Source organism: Moschus berezovskii, chromosome 26 (genome assembly GCF_049115385.1).
Source record: "Moschus berezovskii isolate FMDL1 chromosome 26, NW_MosBer_1.0, whole genome shotgun sequence".
Lineage (NCBI taxonomy): Eukaryota > Metazoa > Chordata > Mammalia > Artiodactyla > Moschidae > Moschus > Moschus berezovskii.
The window spans coordinates 20,423,539-20,447,898 of record NC_142485.1 but is presented as its reverse complement, the minus strand read 5'-3'; the positions used below and the strand labels follow the sequence as shown (position 1 = coordinate 20,447,898).

The following is a 24,360-nucleotide window of genomic DNA, read 5'->3' as shown; positions in this document are numbered from 1 at the left end:
GGGGTGTCACGTGTCAGAAGGGGGGCTGGTGTTGGGTTGGAAGCCTCGTGGGTCTTGCCCAAGATTTTGAACTTGAACCATAATCACCAGGAAGCCATTCAAGGCTTTGCAATAGGGAGTGAGGTGATGGGCATCTGATGTTGAAAGACTGTATTGGTTTCGAGGACAAAGAGACCAGCAAGGAGGAGGCAGGTTGAGATACCCACAGGGATCTTGGCAGGGACAGGAGGACTACAAAGCACAGGCCGAAGATAGAGCTCAACAGCCAGCTTCATTCATTCAAGACACGCTGATGTGCTAAAGTTCTGCACGTAAATTTGGGGAGCCGAATAGATGAAAACAATTCCTTAAAAAAAATAAAATGCACTGACAAGGTGGGGCAACAGGTCTCAGTGGATGGCCGAGCATGGGAAGACGGGGAGAAGGGTGAACAGATCCCCCACCCAGCCTGGCAGCAGGTGCAGGGCGAGGCCATTCCAGGAGACGGGAGGCACAGACCCTGAAGGGCTCTGGGGCGGAGGACGCAATGAACACCTACAGAGACCCTGGCACATCCAGGGGAGCTGCCAAGTAGGATGATGGAAACAGGCCCACAGATCCCACAGGAGAAAGGAGAGGTCAGCGGGGGAGGCTTGACCCCAAATCCTCCCAGGTCATAGAACCTGCCCTTCCTGGGATGTGACAGCATACTCAGGGTATTTAGGAGCTTAGGCTGAGGTGATGCCATGAAAAGTGAAAGTGAAGTTGCTCAGTCATGTCCGACTCTTTGCGACCCATGGACTGTCGCCTACCAGACTCCTCTGTCCATGGGATTTTCCCGGCAAGAGTACTGGAGTGGGGTGCCATTTCCTTCTCCAGGGGATCTTCCCGACCCAGGGATTGAACCCGGGTCTCCCGCATTACAGGAAGACGCTTTACCGTCTAAGCCACCATACCATGTTGTATTAAGCAGCTCTTTTCTGTCCTCTGACACTGGGAGGGGCGGCCCCTCCCAGCATCAGACAGTTAGTTCCCAGAGACAGTCAACAACTCAGATGCGAGCATGTGCTTCTCAGCTTCACACCAGGGAATCCAGAGTCCACACCCCTGACCACGCCCTTTATCGGGAGCCACACTCCGGGCCACCATCCACCTGCCCTAATCACTCCAGGGCCAGGCTCCACATGACTCGGGCTGTCTTTATGCTCCAGAGCCCGAGGGAACTGGCCAACCCTACACCTGCCCCCTGCCTTGCCGGCAGCTTCCCGCAGAAACCACAACAGGGGCTCCTCGCATAGTTCCTCCCCTGCCTAGGCCTCCTGACCCTCCCTGTGCTTCTCCCTATATCCGGGGTCCCCCATACCCCGCCGGCCCCCTCCTCTAAGGAACTGTCTTCCCCCCAGGAGTCCTTTCCTGATGGGTTGGCCTCACTGTATCTCCACTCTTCCATCCCCACAATGTCAACTGTCCAGACACTGAGAATACGAAAGGAAGGATCCCACCTGACTCTCTATCCCAGGAACGCACGGCTAGGACACTGATGTCATTAACTAGCTGTAGGTAGGCTCACGGAACCGCGTGTACTTCACCTTGACCCCTTCACAGTGTGGGCAGGAAGGCGAGCCCGCTTGCTCTCCCGCACACTCAGCACACACGCTCACCTGCTGTGCACAGTCACCGCATTGATACACTAGACGGTCCTAGGTAAGTCACTGAGTGGATTTTACTCAAGCATCTCTATTTGGATTTTGAAATTTTTTTATTATTCCCTTTATAGGTCATCCACAGTATGCATATTTCTAGTAGAAGTAACAGCTGAATTTATTGAATGACACTTACTCAGTGTAAGGAATAATGCTAAATGTCTCCCCTGCAAAGGTCTCTCTAAATGCACCGAATGACCCCACGAGAGGGTGCTGCTGTGACCTGCACCTGTCATAGCCCCAGTGAATCACAGGATTCAAACTTGGAGGCATAACTCCAGAATCCGTCAAACAGGCTTGGGAAAATAAATACCAACACTGCTTTTAAAAAACCTATTTGCTGTGTTAATCAGCTTAAGCTTTTCCTGATGTTATGTTCCTGCATGAGTTTTTTAAAAAATGACTTTTCTTCCAAAAAGGGTCTAAGGTTACTGATATATGCATTATAGTAAATCAGGCAAAAGAATCGAGCAGTTTTCTTATTCTTAAATCCCTAAAACATCTTGATTCTGGATAAAAGATTTGTAATCTTAAAGTGTCCAGCTCTTTGGAATCTCTTCATCCCAAACCCATCCTCCCACCATTTCCCCCTAAACTCTCCAAGTCCTTAGGAAGCCCTTATCTATTTAAGAAACCCTCTCTGCTTCCCAGAGACTTACCCTTAAAAACTGGTGCTCCTAAAGTCACAGATTGGGTACAGTAAAAATGATGGCATAAGGGAAAGAAGCACTATCTTTTCCACTTAATTGTCCAAGAAAGTATGGAGATACCTGAGCAGAGAGGGAACAAATTCCAGTATCAATGTGGCTGATGGGAGACTAAATAATCAGAGAAACACTGTTCCTCCCCGCCAGTGACAGCAACAAGGCAGGGAGCTGTCTTACTCCTTATAGAGAACAAAACAAATCAATGCAAATCAGTGTGACATGCCCCACAGGCAACCTCCTCATATCAGCCTCTTTTCCTTGTGAAATATCATCCCATACCCACCCTGAGATCAGTGAAAAATTCTCCATTGTGATTAAGTCAAATTCATCCCTTCCTTAAAAAAAAAAAGTTTTAATCAAGTCCATACTAACTGACGTGAGTGCATTTAAACATACTTTGCCCATCTGGTAAGATAAAGACCACAGAATCTTCTTCATCCTACTTTTTACAAAAGCTTATTTGAATTGGTCTTAAATATCCTCGTCTTAACAATGTAACTGCCAAAATTCCTATGCAAAGTAATCATTCTACATTGGAGAATACTTGCAAACAGTAAGTAGCTGGAATCTGACTCAAATTGGAATGCTCCAGTATACACGCAATAATTCAAGTTTGAAATGCAGTCTGAGCCTTGTCTTTTATTATCAGGAGACCATATGGAAGAATGTAAGTTGCACTTCAGTATTTTTTTTTAATTTATAGTTTTTATTTTACATTGGACTATAGTTGATTTACACTATTATGTTAGTTTCAGGTATATAGCAAAGTGATTCAGTTTTACATATATATATATTGATTCTTTTCCCATTTAGGTTATTACAGAATACTAAGAGTTCCCTGTGCTCCATATAGTAGGTCCTTGTTGGTTATCTGTTTTAAATGTAATAGGGTGTATATGTCAATCCCAAGCTCCCAATTTATTTGTATCCTGCAACTTCAGTGAATTCACTGATGAGCTCTAGTAGTTTTCTGGTAGCATCTTTAGGATTTTCTGTGTAATATCATGTCATCTGCAAATAGTGACAGTTTTATTTCTTCTTTTCCTAGTTGGATTCATTTAATCTCTTTTCTGATTGCCATGGCTAGGACTTCTAAAACTATGTTGAATAATAGTGGCTTGTCTTATTCCTAATCTTAGAGGAAATGCTTTCAGTTTTTTGGTACCACTGGGTGGCATTGTGAATGGCTGCTGCAAAACCTTCCTGCTCCATTCTATGTTTGAGCCCTGTGCCTCAGAAACGAACCATGCCTCTTCAAGTAAGGAAAACCCCCTGTGGTGAATCTCTCCAGTTCTTCAATTACTTCTTCCTCTTGTCTCTATTCAGCCCTTCTCTGGACCTCCAACTCCATCAGGTCTTCGTTACTGAGTTCTTCGTGTTACACAGCAAAAAGTTCAACGAAGTCATCCTCTTACAGATTGAGCTTGAAATAAAGATGCTGCACTACTGCACCCTGTACAGCAACAGTGTCAGCCGCTCAGTCGTGTCCAACTCTCTGCGACCCCACGGATTGTAGCCCGCCAGGCTCCTCTGTCCATGGGATTTCCCAGGCAAGAGTACTGGAGTAAGGAGCCATTCCCTTCTCCAGGGGATCTTCATGACCCAGGAATTGAACCCACGTCTCCTGCATTGCAGGCAGACTCTTTACCACTGAGCCAGCGGAGAAGCCCCGCTCTTATTAAACATTTCTTGTATCTTCTCTATCTGTTCCTCCATTCTTTCTCTGAGATCTTGGATCATCTTTACTCTGAATTCATTTTCAGGTAGCTTGCCTGTGTCTACTTCACTTAGTTGTTCCGGGGTTTTATCTTGTTCCTTCATCTGGGACTTGTTTTTCTGCTATTTTGTCTAAGTTTCTGTCACTGTGGCTTCTGTTCTGCAGGACTGTAGTTCTTGCTTCTGCTGTGTGCTTCATGGTGGATGAAGTTGGTCTAAGGGGAGAGGCAGGCAGCTGTGGGCTCAGGAAGACGTTAGGCAGCCTGTCTGCAGATGGGTGGGGCTATGTTTCCACCTCTTTGGTTGTTTGGCCTGAGTCATCCCAGCCCCTGAACCTATAGGCTGTTGGGTAGAGCCAGGTCTTGGTGAAAACATGGCAGCCTCCAGGAGGGCTCACGCCAATGAGTACCCCCGAGAACTACTGCTCAGAGTATCTCTGTCCCCACAGTGAGCCACAATCTCCCCCACCCCCCCAACAGGAAACCCTCCGAGAGCAGCAGGCAGGTCCGGCCCCAGCTCTTGTGAGGTCACTGCTTTTTACCCTGGGTCCTGGGGCACACAAGGTCTTGTGTTTTCCCTCCAAGAATGGAGTTTCCAGTCCTGTGAAATTCCTGCGATCAAACCCACTGGTCTTCAAAGCCAGATGCTCTCAGGGCTCCTCTTCCCAATGCCAGACCCCCAGGACTCAGAAGTTTCACTCCTGTGGGAGAACCTCTGCATTATAATAATTTTCTACTTTTGTGAGTCTCCCACCCGGGCGGGAATGGAATTTGATTGCATTGTGCCCCTATTCCACCATCTTGTTGTGGTGTCTATATTCGTCTTTGGATCTAGGGTATCTTTTTTTGGTAGGTTCCAGTGTTTTGTGTTTTGTTGTTCAGCAGTTAATCGTGATTCTGGTGTTTTCATGAGATGGAGTGGGCGTGTGTCCTTCTACTCTGCTATCTTGTCTCTACCTATTGAATGTATCTCTCTTATGTCTTAAGGTAAAAGACATGTCTTCGCTATATTCATAGGTAACCTTCTAGATCCCGTCTTTTAAATGAAAATCAGTAGATAAATTGAGTTACACGGCAGTTTTTCAGAATATATACTTTGATAAAGGAGGGAAATCTCTTTGTAAATGAAAAATAATCTAAGGTATCTAAAAATGAAAAGGCAAACAGCAAGCTGCCATTTCCCCAAAGAAGTTCACACTTCCCTTCCAAATTGGAATTTTAAGTATCTCAACCTGTAGAGCAATAAAATGGAGACAGGAATTCAGAGATAAAAATTCCAAAAATAAATTTCTTCTTTCTCCTTGCTTTCCCCACTGAAAAAATATTTTTGCCCTCTCTGATCCCTAATGACCAAGGCTCAGTACCCCTTTAATGTCCAGATTAAAGGTCAGTGAGGTTGCCTCTCAGCAGTTCTGAAGGGGAAATGTGAGGGATGGATATGTTAATTAACTGGGTGATGGGAATCCTTTCACGGTGTATGTGGACATCAAATCACAATGTACACTTTAAGTGTCCTACAATTTTATTTATCAATTTTACCCCAGTAAAGCTAAAAAAAAAAAAAAATCACTGGTTGCCAAGGGTTAAAAGTGGAGGCAGGGATAAATAGGGGGAGCAGAGAGGATTTTCAGGGCAGTGAAAATGCTGTGTGTGATATACTGCAGTGCTGGATCACGTCATTCTACATTTGTTCAAACCCTGAAATGTACAACCCCAATTGTGAATCCTAACGTAAAGAATGGACTTCGGGTGATAAGGGGGTGTCCGTGTAGGTTCATCACCGGGGACAAATGTTCCACTCTGGTGGCAGATGTTGATGGTGGGGGAGGCTGTGTGTGTGGCTGGCGGGTATGTGGAATCTTTCTATACCTGTGCTCAATTTTACTGTGAACCTAAAACTGCTCTAAAAAACTAAGTCAGGGTTTTAAAATATTGCTCGCTATACTTTAAAAGAAAAAGAGTCCTAAGGAGGCCGATTTCCCTCCAAGAAACACCATTTCCCTTCTATTGTTCAGTAAACAGAGGGCTGGCTGTGGGGGAAGCAAATCAGTTCACTGCCTTTAGACAGCACTGGGCCAGGGATGACAAGTGTTCATATGAATTTCTTAAAAACTCACAAATCTCTCTTATACCAACATAGCAGGGACCAAAGCCATTACTGAAAGTGGCGCTAAAAATATTTATTTTCTGCATAGAACCAGGTATTGTATTAGACACAAGCAACTGCAGGTGGGTATGAAATTTCTCTTCCAAATGATGAAAATGTTCTAGGATGAGACTGTGATGATGGTTGTCCAACTCTATAGATGTATGAACCATTAAATAGGCACCTTTTATGAAAGTATACAGATAAAGCTTTTAAAAATGTATCAGAATCCATATTCTTTAGGATGAGTACCAAATGAACTTTCATCTCATCTCAAAGGCAGGTATCTTTGAAAATCAGCCCAGGAGCACCAGAGTATGGAAATACTCATTTCTATCTGATAATCAGCAAAGGCAGCAAGGAGTCACTCAGATGCCAGGTTTCTCCCTGGAGGGTGAGGTGCAAGAGGACAGGCATTCCATTCAATTCATGTAACCTCTTCCCAATGAAATGCTGGTAGAGATTTCACCATCACCCAAAGTGACTTAATGAGAGTAAGTCACTCTTTTTTTAATCACTACTTACTTTTTTTCTCTCTGCAGGGGAACAAAACACCTAGAAATTTTTTTAAAAATGATAAATAGCTTGGAATTCATAAGGAAGATCCAATCAAATAATAGTCATCAGTGGTTTTTGCTTGGAAAGCTCAGCATAGCACCGTTAATTTACATTTACATCCGAGGCAGGTTGTTAACAATCAGTCTCATTTGACCTATAAGGGAGAGGCGTAAAATGGTCAAACAGGGAGTTGGTGATGGACAGGGAAGCCTGGGATGCCTCAGTCCATGAGGTCGCAGAGAGTCGTACACTACTGAGAGACTGAACTGAACTGAAACTGGTCAAAGAGCTTGGAATGCCTCTTTAAAAAATACTAAGATCTAGATCAATGACCTAAGAATTGGGTGATTATTCTGGCTTTCCTGGGATGGTTCTGGTTGGTGCCTGTCGTCCTGGCATGATTACTAAGAATTTTCTCCTGAAGTTGAGACTTGCTGGCCTCCCACCTGGGAGCCGTGGAGGTGGGGGTGTGTGGGAGAACTTCAGTGAGTAGAATGTCCAACACACACACTCGACAACCATCTGAGTGACTTGTTTCTTAAAGCCTAGTGCCTAGCCCTAGAAATTCTGACACCCATGCCTGATCAAGGAGGTCTGATCTTGACCACTGACCTGCCTTTCAGGGGATGAGAGAGTCATGAAAGGTTCCTCTCTAGTGACTTGCCTAAGTTAACTGGGGCTGGAGTTGCAAAACCCAGGCAGTAACTCCAGTCCCCCCATTTCTGCTGCCTGCTGAGACCCCGAGTCTCACTCTCAGGCTCAGACCATGCTGTGTGGACCTAAGGACCACCTGCTGGGACAATTTTCCTCTTTGGTCCCCAATCTCCCATATTTGGTACACTGCTTTGTGCAGGACTTGTTGGTTTACATTTTATTCTCCAGGATGTTCCTTTATTTACAATTGAGAGTTGCCCTCTAAACCTACCATCCATTCTAAGAGACCCCTTTTAAAAGAATCCATTTCAGAACAAAACTATTCACAGGGCTGGGTCAAAGGCAGGTCAGTCACTAAAGGTATCCCCTCCAGCATCTCGATGTCTCAGGCCACGAGGCTCTGATTACCCAAGACTTTAAAGCTGCTTGTTCATATCAGGTATGAGAAACTGGGTGAGAGGGGAGCTGATAGTGTTTCTGCAGAACAACAGGAGCCCGTGAAAAGACACCGATAACAGGGGCTCAGTGCCACTGTGGTTTCTGTACAAATGGATATTTTTCACTCCGACCTCTATCTCGCCTACTAAATGCCACATAGCTATGACAAACAATAGGCCACCATCCCTCCTGGCTCGGGAAAATCTATACCCATGCAGAGTCTATTGAACAGTCGTTTCCCTCCATCCCAGACCTTGCTGTTTCTGTAAGATCCCTTTATGTTCACCCTATCTGTAAGAGAGGGACCAGCGGAGACCAAAGAATGGTAACATTTTGTTTGGTATGCTCAGGACAGGGGAATGTTCATTAAATAAGAAAAGCTGTAGAATATTCCTGCTGAGTTACTATGTAATCCTAAGAAGCACATCAAGGTCTCACAAGGTCAATATACTATTCATATGCTAGTGATGAATTAACACTATGTACATGTTAACCTTCAAAAGCATTCTGAAGAGAAGAGCCTGAGAGAAGTTTCCCTTGGGTGTTCAGTGATGTTTTCCAGCAAAGATGGATTAGGGATGTTCTGTCTAATGAGTCAGCTGCTTTAGAGAAAAGGGGGCAGCTGCATGAGAAAGCCCCTGCAGACCCCCACTCTGCAGACACTTGGAGAGTCAAGAGACATGAGTTCCTATCACACAGGCTCTCAGGAATGCAGCCTGATAGCAAGTTTCTCAAGATGCATGACAGGTCACCATTCTCCAGTGTGAACTTTCCAACATCCCTACACAAAGCTTAGATATGGGGGGAAAAATCTGTATGGTCAACTAAGAAGAAAAATGGAAATTTCCTTCATGAATCCTTTGCTCATATCACCCAGATGACCAGGGACTGCTACTTTTCAAGATTTGCAATAGAAAGAAAGGTATTTCATCTCAGTGTAAAAGTGGCCTGTTGGGTTCTTAACACTACAGAAAAAGCCAAACAGATGAGTTAACCTAAATTCATCATCTGAGTTTAATGCTAATATTATATATGAAAGTTAGTTCAAATGGGTATATTCTGTGTCTTTAAGTCCATTTTGGGAAGGGTGGGAGCAAACTACACAGCCTCTGATTGCTAGGACTGATAGAGACCCACAGGTAAAAAAGGGGTCTATTTCAGATTTTCTACAGCTTTTCTTACTTAATGAGCTCTGTTTTCTGAAGCAATGGCAGAATTAAGAGAAAAAGCTGCTCTCTTTGGTGCATTATACCTGCAAGTATACTAAAAAAAATACTAAATACCAAAGTTACTCCATTTTAAGATAAGGTTGTTTTTAACTAAAGATTCCTAAAACTGTTTTTGAAAAAATAAAAAAAGAAAAAAAAAAGAAAATAAAGGTGAAAACGTAAAAAAAAATAGTCATATACTTTAAATGAGTGAGCTGTATAATATGTGGATAATATCTCAAGAAAGCTATTTTAAAATGCTCTAACTTTTATCAGCAAAAGAAAACCACAAATAACAAAACATGAAAGTTCCTAGTTTGTTGTATAAGCCATGGTTTTGCTGTCACCCAGAAAACGAGGTCTGCCCCAGGAAGGGGGCTTTTCAGAGTTTGATGAAAGGTACTTTAACTTAGCTTTTTGTTCTTAAAATGACTGAGGCAGGTCCAAGAGTGAGGGACAGGGATTATGGGATCAGAACTCACTTGGAACACGGGCTGATCACAGTTGGTGTGGGTGGGTAAACCAAGGCAACATTCACTCGCTCGCTGCCGTTCTTGGGGCAGATGATCTCTGCCACTCCTTCCGGTCTGGGCTGACTCAGCAACTCCCCTGCAGGCAGAGAGAGAAACACATGTTAATGAGTGGAGTACGTACAGCTTGGATGAAAGTTCTTGTGAGAACCTACTTACAAGGTATCATCCTAGGAGCGTTCAGTGTTTTGTATGCGTGTGTATGTTTGTGTCTGCACACACTGAAATCTGTGCTGTGCTCACTCTCTCAGTCGTGTCTGACTCTTTGCAACAACATGGGCTGTAGCCCACCAGGCTCCTCTGTCCATGGAATCCTCCAGGCAAGAATACTGGAGTGGGTTGCCATGCCCCCCTCCAGAGGATCTTTACAACCCAGGGATCAAACCCAGGTCTCCCGCACTGCAGGCAGATTCTTTACCACCTGAGCCACCAGACAAGCCCTAATGAGTGAGACTTGCCTTCAACAATGGGACCACCTTGTGACTTCCCTGGTGGTCTAGTGGTTAAGACTCTGCACTTCCACTGCTGGGGGCACAGGTTCAATCCCTGGCTGGGGAAGTAAGATCCCACACGCTACATGATATAGCAATTAATAAATACAGGTTTAAAAAAACAAACACAAATGGGACCACCATAGAGAAGAATCCAGCACTTGGGGATGGGGGAAACAGGGGAGGCAGGAAGGAGAGAGAGTCAGAGAACAAACAATCAGTCAGAGCAAAACAGGCTCTGTCCTTAGAACATTCTGCATGGTGAGGCGAACAAGCTGCTAACGGTGGTGGTGGGAAGGCCACCGCTCCAGACAAAGACAGCATCTGCCGCTCCTTCCTTTCCACAGACGGGCTCCAGAGATCTGTATCTAGACATCGTGGCAATCTGAGCCAGGGTCCCTGGAGCCCCAGAGAGGCAGAGCTGCCAAGGAGGCATTCGTAATTAGGATCCGGGCAGATAGGAGTCACGGCAGCCTTGCAACAAAGCCCTGAGTTAATGATCGGGAAGGGCATTCGACTAAAGGTGTTATCAAGGTAAACAGCCCAGCTTCAAGCTAGCAAGAGGATTTCCTGGGCAGGTAGGTGTGCAGATTTGAAAGGACCAACACAATGCTCTCTTGTGAGTCACGGGAGCTAGTAAAAACAGATAATTCACTTACTGGATTAACCACAAGCCCCAAAGGAAATCTGTCTACTCTGCCCTGGATACAATCTCTCCAACCAGATCATCAAATCCCCCCTAAGACCAGCGATTCCTTTGGTTTCCTCCCCACCATCCACTTAACCAGGAGTACCCTGACCTTTCTCAGTTTTCATGGTCAGCATGGTGCTCTTGCTCAGAAAAATTTAAAAAGTAGATTTGGGCAGACAAGGGTGCCAAATCCCCCGACTTAGAAAGTAAATAAACCAAAGAGACAAATCATATGCCAACTGGGGAAAGATGCTAATGCAAATAAAACACTGACTCTGTGACAGCCATCACCTGTATTACTGATTTGAAATTCGAGGGAACCAGAGTGTATGCCAACATGTGAGGATACAAACCAAAAATCCTTTGCCTTAAAATCCGTATATCTAAACATCTCACCTTCAGCAGAACTCACATTGATAGAGCATAATCATATGCCAGCACTGAACAGACAGCTTTAAATATACATCTTATTTCATCTTTACAATGTTACTACAAGGTTTATCCTCATTCTGCAAAAGTGCAAAGTGTGAACGTGTTAGTCACTCACTTCTATCTGACTCTTTGAGACCACATGGACTGTAGCCAGCCAGGCTCCTCTGTCCATGAATTATCCAGGTAAGAATCTGTAGCCGGTTGCCATGCCTTCTTCCAAGAGATCTTCCCGACCCAGGGATTGAACCCAAGTCTCCCACATTGCAGGCAGATTTTTTACCATCTGAGCCATGAGGGAAGGCTGTTTTGTAAAAGAGGAAGCTAATATGCAGGGAGGTAATGTGATGTACCCAGAGTCAAGCCTAGGCAGGGACTGACTAGGGAATGTGACCTGGGGAGCCCATCTCTGGAGCTCTTCCCCCCAACCCCCGCAAGGTGGAGACTGCTGTTTTACTCCAGAACACATCTTTCCTAGAAAAGTAGTCCAAAAATGCTATTCTTCAGTAATGAACTAAGTATTGACATATTTGTACTCTTATGAAAGACAACTATTTCCTGGTTTGAACATTTTATATGGCTTTGAACAATATGAATCTAATGTAATTTGAGTTTCTTAACCGAGCTAAGGGCTTGCAGGAGACATAAGGGATGCAGGCTTGATCCCTGGGTCAGGAAGATCCTCTGCAGGAGGGCATGGCAACCCACTCCAGTATTCTTGCCTGGAGAATCCCATGGATCAAGAAGCCTGGGGGCTATGGTCCATGGGGTCGTACAGAGGCAGACACGACTGAAATGGCTGAGCATGCACAACCAAACTAATATAAACACCAAATGACTGCAAAAGTTAATTTACCATCATTAGCTGGTATCATGGATAAATGGTATCTGACACCAGCTAGGAGAATATTTCAAATTATAAAAAGGAAAATTAAAAACATAAACATTAAATGCTCTCGAAGTCATCAAATGAACCAAAGTAAAAGTGTGTTACATCAGACTGAGCCCTGGAAGTCATCCAGTCCAAATACCACTTTATGAGTCAGAAGCTCTCTGAGTTTAACAGATTTGCTCCGAGTCCCACAGAGAGCTTTAAACCAACCAACTGACCGCGTACCATGGGGCTACAACTGTCCCAAGAGGATGTTCTGAACCACTCATGCCTGTTAACATCCCCACTCCTGGGCCGCCCTCCCCTGCTTCCTCACCTGCTATTTTCAATTTCTACTTTCTGTCCCAAAGTTACTCCCAAGGCTTGAACCTAGACTGGAGATCTCTGGCTTCCCCTGAGAACTCTCTCCCGGTTGGAATTTTCACACAGGCTTGGTTCCTTCTGCCTGAAGCTGCCTAAGAGCCAAGGATAACAAATGCAGATGGTAAGCCCCTCCCCTGGCTTCTGCGATTTCTCAGTGGTAAAGAATCTACCTGTAACACAGGAGATGCGGGTTTGATACCTGGGTCTGGAAGATCCCCATGGTCAGAGGAGCTTGGTGGGCTCTAGTCCTAAAAAAGGGTTGCAAAGAGTCGGATATGACTGAAATACTGAGCACACAGGGCATAAGCCCCCACCCCAAGCTGCGGTTCCTGCATGGCTGGCCTCCTTGCTGGGGGTACTGTAGGTTTTGGTGAGAAGACCAGTTTGCCAGAGAATTTGAAATAACTTGCAGTTGACTATTAAGCACTGGCTATCAGTTTCTCTAAACCAAGAGCTTTATGCTCCCCACCCCAGATTTCCAGACTCACAAAGGTCTAGGTAACTGGTTTTGTTTGGGTCCTACCCCAGCAGCGCTGCCAGCCACTCAAACAGTTGGAAAGTTAAAGGCATCGAGAAATTTCATGCGTATAAAAAATTCACTTGAACTGTGGAAGACAGAGCAAGACACAGAAATGCTCACAAGCTCCAGGACACATATGCACTCAAATAAGCTACTGTATGGGGCCAGGAGTCTGAGGATGTAAGAAATGTGCCCAGTTGCTAAATTAAGAAAGTAAGAAAAATAGCCTTTTTCTCCCCCCCAAAAAAACCCCCAAAACTAATCAATAATACAGAGAGTGGTTCCTAATGTGTTAGCTACTTAAAATAGAAGCTAATCAGCTCAAATTTCCAGAACACAAACTTGATTTTCAAACAAAAGCAGGGCTATTGATTAAGCATCTAATTAGTGAGGCTTCTCTGATAGCTCAGTTGGTAAAGAATCTGCCTGCAGTGCAGGAGACCCAGGTTCGATTCCTGGGTCAGGAAGATCCACTGGAGAAGGGAAAGGCTACCCACTCCAGTGTTTTCATTCCAATCCCAAAGAAAGACAATGCCAAACAATGATCAAACTACCGCACAATTGCACTCATCTCACACACTAGTAAAGTCATGCTCAAAATTCTCCAAGCCAGGCTTCAGCAATACGTGAACCATGAACGTCCAGAAAAACATCTATTTCTGCTTAATTGACTATGCCAAAGCCTTTGACTATGTGGATCACAATAAACTGTGGAAAATTCTGAAAGAGATGGGAATACCAGACTACCTGACCTACCTTTTGAGAAACCAAAATGCAGGTCAGGAAGCAACAGTTAGAACTGGACATGGAACAACAGACTGGTTCCAAATAGGAAAAGGAGTACGTCAAGGCTGTATATTGTCACCGTTTATTTAACTTATATGCAGAGTACATCATGAGGAACGCTGGGCTGGAAGAAGCACAAGCTGGAATCAAGATTGCCAGGAGAAATATCAACAACCTCAGATATGCAGATGACACCACCCTTATGGCAGAAAGTGAAGAGGAATTAAAAAGCCTCTCGACGAAAGTGAAAGAGGAGAGTGAAAAAGCTGGCTTGAAGGTCAACATTCAGAAAACACAGATCATGGCATCTGGTCCCATCACTTCATGGGAAATAGATGGGGAGACAGTGGAAACAGTGTCAGACTTTATTTCTTTGGGCTCCAAAATCATTGCAGATGGTGATTGCAGCCATGAAATTAAAAGATGCTTATTCCTTGGAAGGAAAGTTATGACCAACCTAGATAGCATATTAAAAAGCAGAGACATTACTTTGCCAACCAAGGTCCATCTAGTCAAGGCTATGGTTTTTCCCGTGGTCATGCATGGATATGAGAGTTGGACTGTGAAGAAAGCTGAGCACCAAAGAATTGATGCTTTTGAACTGCAGTGTTGGAGAAGACTCTTGAGAGTCCCTTGGACTGCAAGGAGATCCAACCAGTCCATTCTAAAGGAAATCAGTCCTGGGTGTTCATTGGAAGGACTGATGTTGAAGCTGAAACTCCAATATTCTGGCCACCTCATGTGAAGAGTTGACGCACTGGAAAAGACTCTGATGCTGGGAGGGATTGGGGGCGGGAGGAGAAGGGGATGACAGAGGATGACATGGTTGGATTGCATCACCGACTCGATGGACATGAGTTTGAGTAAACTCCGGGAGTTGGTTATGGACAGGGAGACCTGCCGTGCTGCGATTCATGGGGTCGCAAAGAGTTGGATACGACTGAGCGACTTTCACTTTAGGGAGATCTCTACAGTGTGAGGATGGCAGGGATACAGGAGTCTAATGCCAGGACCTTGAGGGGGAGGGTTCAGGCACTGGATTAAATCAAGTACACGCAAAGAAGAACGATGTACTTACTGTGTGTGCCCGCCCCAAAGGTGCCCCAAAGGAAGTTATGAGATGCTAGAGAATGAATGCCAAAGACAGACTGATAAGAAGGACAGAAGGACAGTCCTGATTTTCAGAACTGGAAAAGGCCTGGAAGTGTGGCAATTTTAGATTTATGATGAATCTGTTATTGCTAGCAAACGCTAATAAAAAGAAATTCCAAAGTTGGTGGGAAATGCAAAATGAAATGTTATATTCACATAAAATGTGTTACCAATAGAGTAAGGAGAAATATACATGTGACCTGGTATATTTCCATTTTTAGGGATTTGCTTCAAGGAATGGGTCTTCCTTTCTGGCAAAAATTATACAATGACTGTTCATAGCAACACTGTTTATGTAACAGTGAAAACTTGGTAACTGTCTCAAATGTTCAACAAAGAGGAAATGATTAAAAATTATGACACAATTCAGCAGACAGAATTCTCTGGAGTCATATAAAACACTGAAAACTCGGTAACCGTCTCAAATATTCAATGAAAGAGAGATGATTAAAAAGTATGACACAGTTCAGAAGACAGAATTCTCGGTCGTCAAAAAAAAACAGACTGATATTCTTATGGAGAAAGTAAATTTGAAAGTGCATTCTCATTAGAAACATGAACTGATAAGGAACACAAATGGATTTGGAGTGAAATGGGTCATTCAGGCCTAAAGGTCCTCAGGTAATTTATTTTTATGCTTGAGTCAATTAAGAAAAAGACTACGCATGCTTCACACTGATGGGTGGTGCCAGCTTTAAATGGTGGTGCTTTCTCCTCTGTTGGCAATTTTCTATTCATGTAGGGTCTTCATACAGTCTTCCTGAAGAAGCAGAAATCTGGCCAGATCAACAGACCACTGCATCACTGAGGCTAAAGTCTACAGTCTCTTTGTGCCCATTAAAGTTATGAAAAGCTATTCTTACTTAATTAATTACTCTGTCTCATCAGCTGTTTTTCCCCCATGAAAGGATAGAAAATCAAGTTTTATTATGACTTACCTTTAAACAACAGGAGATAAGTGAATGAGCTTGTCTTTTCTCCACTTATCATCAGAATTCACAAATACTGGCACATTGTGCAAAATACTGAAAGTGTATCACTCTGACAACCCAAACCACAATATTTCAAAAGGCCCAAACCTGCCTTTTTCCGTGCAAATAAAATCCGCTTCCTGATCCAAGAAGTTCTGAGTTATGAATATCCCTCAAAACAGAAAAAGTGGTCTGGAAATTTTAAAATAAGCAATTATATAGATTCTATGAAACAAGGAATTATCTAGGTTTCAAGGCCTCTTTGAACTGCAATAGTCTAAAGTTCACTCCTCCACTGCCCAAAGTCCGCTGCTGTCTTTTAATTAAACATGACTCTGGATGAGGCACAATGATACACAATACGTGTTTCCACACCCCCTCAGGGCAAAGGCAGCATCCTCGGAAACCGAACAGCAGGAAGGCTCCCACTCTGCAAGCCCACACAGTTATCAGAGAAGCAAAAATGGGAGAACTCCACGGTCACTTTTATATGGAAGACGAGAGCCAGAGAAAAATAAAAGGACATCTTGTCTTAAAACCAAATAAAACCTAGAAAGTATATACACAGGAGGAGTAAACACTGAAAAACTAAGTTAGTGCAGCCACTATGGACAACAGTATAGAGGTTCCTCAAAAAATTAAAAATAGAACTACCCTATGATTCAGTAGTTCCACTCCTGGGTACATATCTGGGAAAACACTAATTTGAAAAGATACATGCACTGAATTTTCATAGCAGCAATGTTTACAATGGCTAAGATATGAAAGCAACCCAGGAGCCCATCACTAGGTAACTGGATAAAGAAGATGTAGTGAATACATACAATGGAATGTTACTTGATCATAAAAAAGAACGGGATGGTGCCATTTGCAGCAACATCAATGGACCTAGGAAATACTATGCTTAGTGAAATATGTCAGAGAATGAAAAACAAATACTGTATGATACCACTTATATGTGGAATCTAAAAAATACAAGCAAATGTATATAGCAAAACAGAAACACTCACAGGTACAGAAAACACACTGCTGCTGCTGCTAAGTCGCTTCAGTCGTGTCCAACTCTGTGCGACCCCATAGACAGCAGCCCACCAGTGGTTACCAAAGGGAAGGGGGAGGGACAATTTAGGAGTATGAGATTAACAGATACAAAATATATACATAAAATAGATAAGCAACAAGGATATACTGTAAGCCCTGGAGTTATAGCCATTATCTCATAATAACATATAATGGTGTATAATCTACAAAAATGAATCACTACACTGTATACCTGAAACTAACATAAACTGTAAATCAAGTGCACTTGGATAAAAGCAGAATAAAAACATGCCACTGTGCACACTCAAGAGCATGAGAAAAGGGAGCAGAAGTGACATCTCGATACCTGTTGGTTCCCACTAAGCCAGCTTTTGCAGGTCTGGCTGCCTCATGCTGTCTCAGGGAGGGTCCCCAGAGCTGAGCCTCCTCACAGCACAGTGGCTGGGAGGCTCCAGGTGGGCCGCTGCTCCGAAGAAATAGAGTTGGTTGTACATTTTGGTAGTCTTGATTTTTAAAAAATCCATTATGACAATGAATTAATGACTTTTTAAGAAGAGAAACTGACATGTAGGAAGTAACACAGTGAGTCCATGTCAAGAGCAACAACAGACCTGGCCCCTCTATCTCCAAGTCCAGGACTGGACCCAACATCTTTATCACGAGGTAAAAGTCATGCACAACTATGGAAACACGCTTTTCCCAACTTATAAAAGTATCTTAAGGGCCGTTTCATAATAGCCAATTGGAATAAATGGAAAAAAAAGTTTTAAAACCAAGGGATACAGGTCACAAAATGTCACTGAACGTGGTCTTTTCTATCATATTTAAATGAAAGGTGAAATTTATAAGTAAATTTAAAATCAGAATGAATTAAAGGTAATGTGGCCTTGGAATTGTTTTTGGAAATCTTAACCTTTAAGTATACAGGAGACACAATAACTTAACAGGCAGGAATGACTTTACTGGCAAAGGAAATCCTGGTATAAATTAGATGTGAAACAAAAGAGGAAAATTTATGGCCTAGGTCTGGTTCTGCTACTAAGTTCATTCATTCAACAGGTACATAACCACCAGCAACTAACGCAAGACAGACAGCACCAGAGACTCTGAGCAAGCAGCAGGGAATAAGACAGACAACGGTCCCTGGTTTCCTAAAGCTTAGAGTCTAGGAGGAAGACTGGTAAGAAAAAAGCTGCTTAAAACCTCATTACACAGATCATTAAGGCAGGGTAATGAGAGAGGCAGATGACTGGGTTGCCTGAGATGCCTCTCCGAGTTGGTGACGTTAAAGCTGAAACCTGAATGATGAGGAGAAGCAAACCATGGGGAGAACACTCCAGGCAGAGGAAACCACTAATGCAAAATCATGACAGTAGGAAGATGCTTGGTTGCCCAGAGATGAGTCTACATGGTGGGGTGAAGGAGAAGCATGACAAGAGGAGGGAGGAAGGGAGGAAGGCCCAGATTTTGGGGACTCTGCAGACCAGGGGAAATGTGGGGTCTTTATTCTAAGTGGTAAAGCGCCATGCTGAAGGTTTTAAGTGAGGTGATGGCATCTGACCTGAGAAGATCACTCTGGCTGCTGTGTAAGGACAGCAAAATGAAGGCAGGGGGACTTGAGGAGGCTCACAGATGAGCCCAGGTGAAAGGTGGAAGGGGCCTGGTCTGGAGAGGCGCCCACAGAGATGGAGAGACTGGTGTGTTCTGTAGGCAGTCAGCAGGACTTCCGATGACCTGGACGTGGAGGTAAGAGGCGGAGAATAACCAAGGATAATTCCAAATCTTTGCTCTGGGAAGATGACAGCTGGTGGTGCTGCTTGTGAGACTGAGAGAGAAGTGACTTGTGGGAAGGGGAGAAATTAGGAGCCCTCTTTTGGTCAAGTTAGATCTGACTGTTAGACAAAGATGGTAATGCATAATAGGTGTGTGACTACTTGTTCAGTTCTGGACTTTGGGGTAAAGGTTAAGGCTGGAGATGGAGGTTCAGAAGAAACCAGCACACATGCAATCGGTAAAGGCATAAAGGTGAATGGGGTCACCCAGGAAAGTGAGCAGATAGAGAAGTGAGAGGAACTGGAGACGGAGCCTGGGGAGCTCCTAGCTGATGGTTCAAAGGAGAGAGGCCAGCCAGAACTGCCACAAGGCAGGAGAACATGGCTTCACCAAAGAAACCAGACCCCTTCAGGAAAAGGGGGTGACCAGCTGTACCAAATTCTGCTGGGTGGACAAGCAAAGTAACCAGAGACATGGGGCCTCTGGGTTTGGAGGTGACCGGAGCCTTTGACAGAAGGTGGGGAGGGGTGTGACTGAAGACATGGAGGAGTGACCGAGTGAATGAAAGATCACAAGGCTCAGAAGATAAAAAAGAGAAAGAAGTCCAGCACAAAGGCCCTGGAGGCCAACGTGATGAACCGCAAACGAAGCAACCGACAGGGGATTAATCTCCAAAATATACAAACAGCTCATGTAGCTCAGTATAAAAAACAAACAACCCAATCAAAAAACGGGCAGGTCAAAGGAGACATCTCAACACAGAAGACAGACAGATGGCCAAAAAGCCCATGAAAAGATATTCAACATCACTAATTATTAGAGAAATGCAAGTCAAAACTAGTACTACAATGAGGTATCACCTCACATCAGTCAGATTGGCCATCATCAAAAAATCTACGAACAGTAAATGCTGGAGAGGGTGTGGAGAAAAGGGAACCTCCCTACACTGTTGGTGGGAATGTAAATCGGTACAGCCACTATGGAGAACAGTATGGAATTTCCTTAAAAACTAAAAATAGAACTACCCTATCACCCAGCAATCCCACTCCTGCACTTACACCCAGACAAAACCATAATTGCAAAAGACAACGTGCGCCCCAGTGTTCACTGCAGCACTATTGACAACAGCCAAGACATGGAAGCAATTTAAATGTCCACTGACAGAAGAGTAGCTAAAGAAGATGTGGTATGTATATACAATGGAATATTACTGCCATAGAAAAATGAAACAATGCCATTTTTAGTAACATGGATGGACCTAGAGACTGTCATACACAGTGAAGTCAGAGCAAGACAACATCATATATCACTTATATATATAGAAACTAAAAAAATAAAAATAGTACAAATGAACTTATTCACAAAACAGAGGCAAAGTTACAGATGTAGAAAACCAACCAGTATAATACTGTAAAATAATTAGCTTCAAATAAAAAAATTTTAAAAATTAAAAAAAATAAATAAGGAAAAAAAAAAAAAAACCAGGAAAATCCTAAAAAAAAAAAGAAAACAAACTTATGGCCACCGGGGGGGAAGGATAAACTGGAAGTTTGGGATTAACATATACACTCTATTATTGCATAAAGAGAACTAATAAGGACCTACTGTATAGCACAGGGAACTCAGTCAATACTCTGTAATACTCTATATGGGAAAAGAATATAAAAAACAGAAAATATATGTATAACTGGTTCACTTTGCTAAACACCTGAAACTAACACAACATTGTAAATCAATTATACGCCAATAAAAATTTAAAAAGACAAAAATAAATCAGTCTAAAGCACTTTAATCACAACCATCACCTCAGTGTATATGAAACTGCTGATCGCAGAGAAACGATACAAAGCAGTTTGGTTCTGGAATTAGCCTTAGTTCCAATCTTGGCTAAGATTTACTGGCTCTATGGTTCAGCCTACTCAGGAGACAGAAACCAGAGACTAAGGTTTAATATAAATAATTATTAACCTATTACAAGGGATTCACTACCAAGGGGAAAGAGAATTCTAAAGATTATGATAGGCTGAGGGAGAAGAGCCAAGGAAGAAGGGCTTGGGCATGAGGGAGCCCCCAGCCAGGCTCGAGAGTCAGACCTCATGAGCTGGGGTGGGGTGGGGTGGGGTGCAGCCCCTGAATCAGGGACAAACCCGCTGGGCTGCCCAGGCCAGATAGTTCACAGTCAGGTGGCCGAAGCCCGCAGCAGACTGTCCTCTGGTTGCTGATGAAATTCCCCAGGAAGCTGTCTTGCGGGGGAAGGTGGGGAGTATGCTGTTGAAATGAGGCTAGATGGGGGCGCCAACTGGAGTCCCTGAAAAGCTGCCCCCACTGGGTGCTGCTGAGTTAACGAGAAAGCCAGCTAGGCCACCCTCAAAACGCTCCGGGGAGTTACTGAACTCGCCAGGAAACTGGGGTACCCCTAGATTCAGCAGGCGTCTTTCTGCTCAGTCACAGGGAAGTCAGCTGGGGTGCCCACAGCTCTCGTCCGGCACCTGGCCATACCATATACTCTTAGGGCACTCTGAGACTCCAAGAAGGGTTCCCTAAACTTCAGGGATTCTGTGTTCCTCCCATGAACACTTTGCTTTTGGCTCAATCTGTTCCTCTTGGAAATATGTCAGACTGATCGGACCACTTAATAATCAGACACATCCTAAGTTACGAATTCCGAAGGCAGCTGCAGAAACTCACACCATCAGACACTGTGAATCTCTTCCAGGACTGTTTTCATTTCCCCATTTAGTCATGGCATTCTTCAAAATGTCGGAACCCAGTGAGTTCTAGGCAAGGTAACAGTGTAAAGGCATTTCTGTCTCCAAGATCGTTGCATTCTCAAGTTCAGTTTTGATTCTTACTACACTTGATCTTAGCCAAAAGGCCGAGAAGCGGATCAGTTTTGATTCTTAATGCTGGGACTTTGTTTTTTAAAAAAATCACTCAGAAATGCCCTTCTGTGCCTTGAAGCTTTGGGGACAATGTTAAAGTCTTATCATTAAGAGAGTACAACCTACAACAAGCCATACAGAAGCAGGCCAGCTGGGGTTCTTAGAGATGACCTGAACTAAGGGTACAACTCAGTACCCACCTTCAGCGAGTTTGCATGGCCTGTCATAGGCTGCACTGAACAAGCAAACTTTCAGCACGTCAGCTTCTTCCCAGCACCCTCCGAGGTGGGGATAGTGGTGATGGTCACAGGCAGAAGGAAGAACAAAGACCACGCTCCTGATGCCTCTTTGACGCATTCAATTCAATAAAGATGATGCTAACCTGTGAAGCCCTCAGACACTCCTGACGAGTAATTCAATGGAAGCCAAGCCTCCCCCCGCAAATCCGGGCACAGATGACGCACACTTTGAATTTTTCCTATTTTGCCCAGTGCTCCCCTGGGAGCCGACAAACCCAGCCTTTCCTTGTTTAACCCAATTCGGGACAGAAGATGACTGTCCTCATAGTTATGTTTGCTTTCAATTACATAAAGCTTTTTGTTTGTTTGAGGGACAGAAGGAGGTGACTAAGCGTCTCAGGTATGCTCCACTATGAAGAATGGCATTTGGTTCCACTAAGAAGAATGGCATTTGGTCCAAGGTGCCTCCTGAATGGATCATCACACAGGTCTCTTCTGGATCAAAAGGGCTGGGATCTCAGATCAAGCATTTGGCAAAAGTTCAACCAAGGAGGGGGGGGGAAAAAAAACTGCTGACAAAATTTCTTTGCAGATCTTCTTCCCTCACAAGTGTACACTTCCTCTTCTTAATGTCTTTTTTTTCTTCTTCATTTTTATGTTTTTATTTGCACACATGCCACCCCCTGCACCATTCTTCCTCACACTCAGCACTTTGAAATTCCCACTTCTACACCCGCCCCCATTTCCATTACGTGTAGTGAAACAAGAGCGCCCATCCTCTCCTCCTCCAGGATGTTTTTCTGTCTAGACCCTCTCCATCTGCTGACAGAGTCCTAGGGTCCCCGGGGAGTTTTCTTGCCCAAGTGTCCACCCCAACATTGAGATGAGATGCCAGGGAGAAACTTGGAGAAGGTTCCCCTTTGAAGTGCGAGGCCCCATCAGACACATATTCCTGGGGGCCAGGATAAACATCCTGGGACAGCAGGTGAATGTGGCTCTCATGGCACTTATTAATATGTAGAAGAATTCCTCCAGAGAGGTTGCCAGAATCTGGGGTTTGGCAAGAGCAAAAAATAGTGAGATAAAAGATTGATTTATATCACAAAAAATGGGCCAAAGAACTAAACAGACATTTCTCCAAAGAAGACATACAGATGGCTAACAAACACATGAAAAGATGCTCAACATCACTTACTATCAGAGAAATGCAAATCAAAACCACAATGAGGTACCATCTCATGCAGGTCAGAATGGCTGCTATCCAAAAGTCTACAAGCAATAAATGCTGGAGAGGGTGTGGAGACAAGGGAACCCTCTTACACTGTCGGTGGGAATGCAAACTAGTACATTCACTGTGGAGAACAGTGTGGAGATTCCTTAAAAAACTGGAAATAGAACTGCCATATGATCCAGCAATCCCACTGCTGGGCATACACACCAAGGAAACCAGAATTGAAAGGGCCATGTGTACCCCAATGTTCATCGCAGCACTGTTTACAATAGCCAGGACATGGAAACAACCTAGATGTCCATCTGCAGACGAATGGATAAGAAAGCTGTGGTACATATACACAATGGAATATTACTCAGCTATTAAAAAGAATGCATTTGAATCAGTTCTAATGAGGTGAATGAAACTGGAGCCTATTATACGGAGTGAAGTAAGTCAGAAAGAAAAACACCAATACAGTATATTAATGCATACATATGGAATTTAGAAAGATGGTAATGATGACTCTATATGCACGACAGCAAAAGAGACACAGATGTAAAGAACAGTCTTTTGGACTCTGTGGGGGAAGGTTAGGGTGAGATAATTTGAGAGAATATCATTGAAACATGTATATTATCATATGTGAAACAGATCACCAGTCCATGTTTGATGCATGAGACAGGGTGCTCAGGGCTGGTGCACTGGGATGACCCAGAGGGATGGGATGGGGAGGGAGGTGGGAGGGGGCTTCAGGATGGGGGACACATGGACACCTGGAGTAGATTCATGTCAATGTATGACAAAAACCCCTACAATACTGTAAAGTAACTAGCCTCCAATTAAAATAAATAAATTTTTAAAAAAGTTTAAAAAAGATTGATTTATATCAATGTTCTGTACACTGGCTATTGTCAATAATTTCATCATGTCCAGACTAACCCAGACAATGTGCTTCCCTGGTGGCTAAGTGGTAAAGAATCTGCCTGCCAATGCAGGAGATGGATTTGATCTCTGGGTTGGGAAGATCCCCTGGAGGAGGGAATGGCAATCTACTCCAGTATTCTTGCCTGGGAAATTCCATGGAGAGAGGAGCCTGGCATGCTATAGTCTATGAGGTTGCAAGAGTAGGACACGACTTAGTGACTAAACAACAGTGACAATAGACAAATTATGATATCACAAGAACAAGGGATGCTATCTTTAGATTCTGTACAAGATTTCTCTAGAATATCTGAAAACAAATCATGCTGTAGCCTAGAAACATAGAACCATGAGGCAC

At 43.8% G+C, this 24,360-nt stretch overlaps 1 protein-coding gene across 2 annotated transcripts in view; it reads right to left on the bottom strand.

Moving 5' to 3' along the window:
* The window catches only part of MFHAS1 (multifunctional ROCO family signaling regulator 1), a 111,578-nt gene that overhangs the window by 8,404 nt on the left and 78,814 nt on the right, over positions 1-24,360 (bottom strand). Inside the window, exons 2-3 of one of the 2 annotated variants that reach the window (XM_088832795.1) lie at positions 9,591-9,717; positions 2,342-2,452 (exon numbers count right to left, since the gene is read on the bottom strand). In XM_088832795.1, coding sequence (XP_088688921.1) covers positions 2,425-2,452; positions 9,591-9,717 — 155 coding nt within the window. In that variant the 3' untranslated portion in view covers positions 2,342-2,424. The remainder of the gene's footprint in view (positions 1-2,341; positions 2,453-9,590; positions 9,718-24,360) is intronic. The other variant, XM_055416533.2, reaches the window with a different exon arrangement.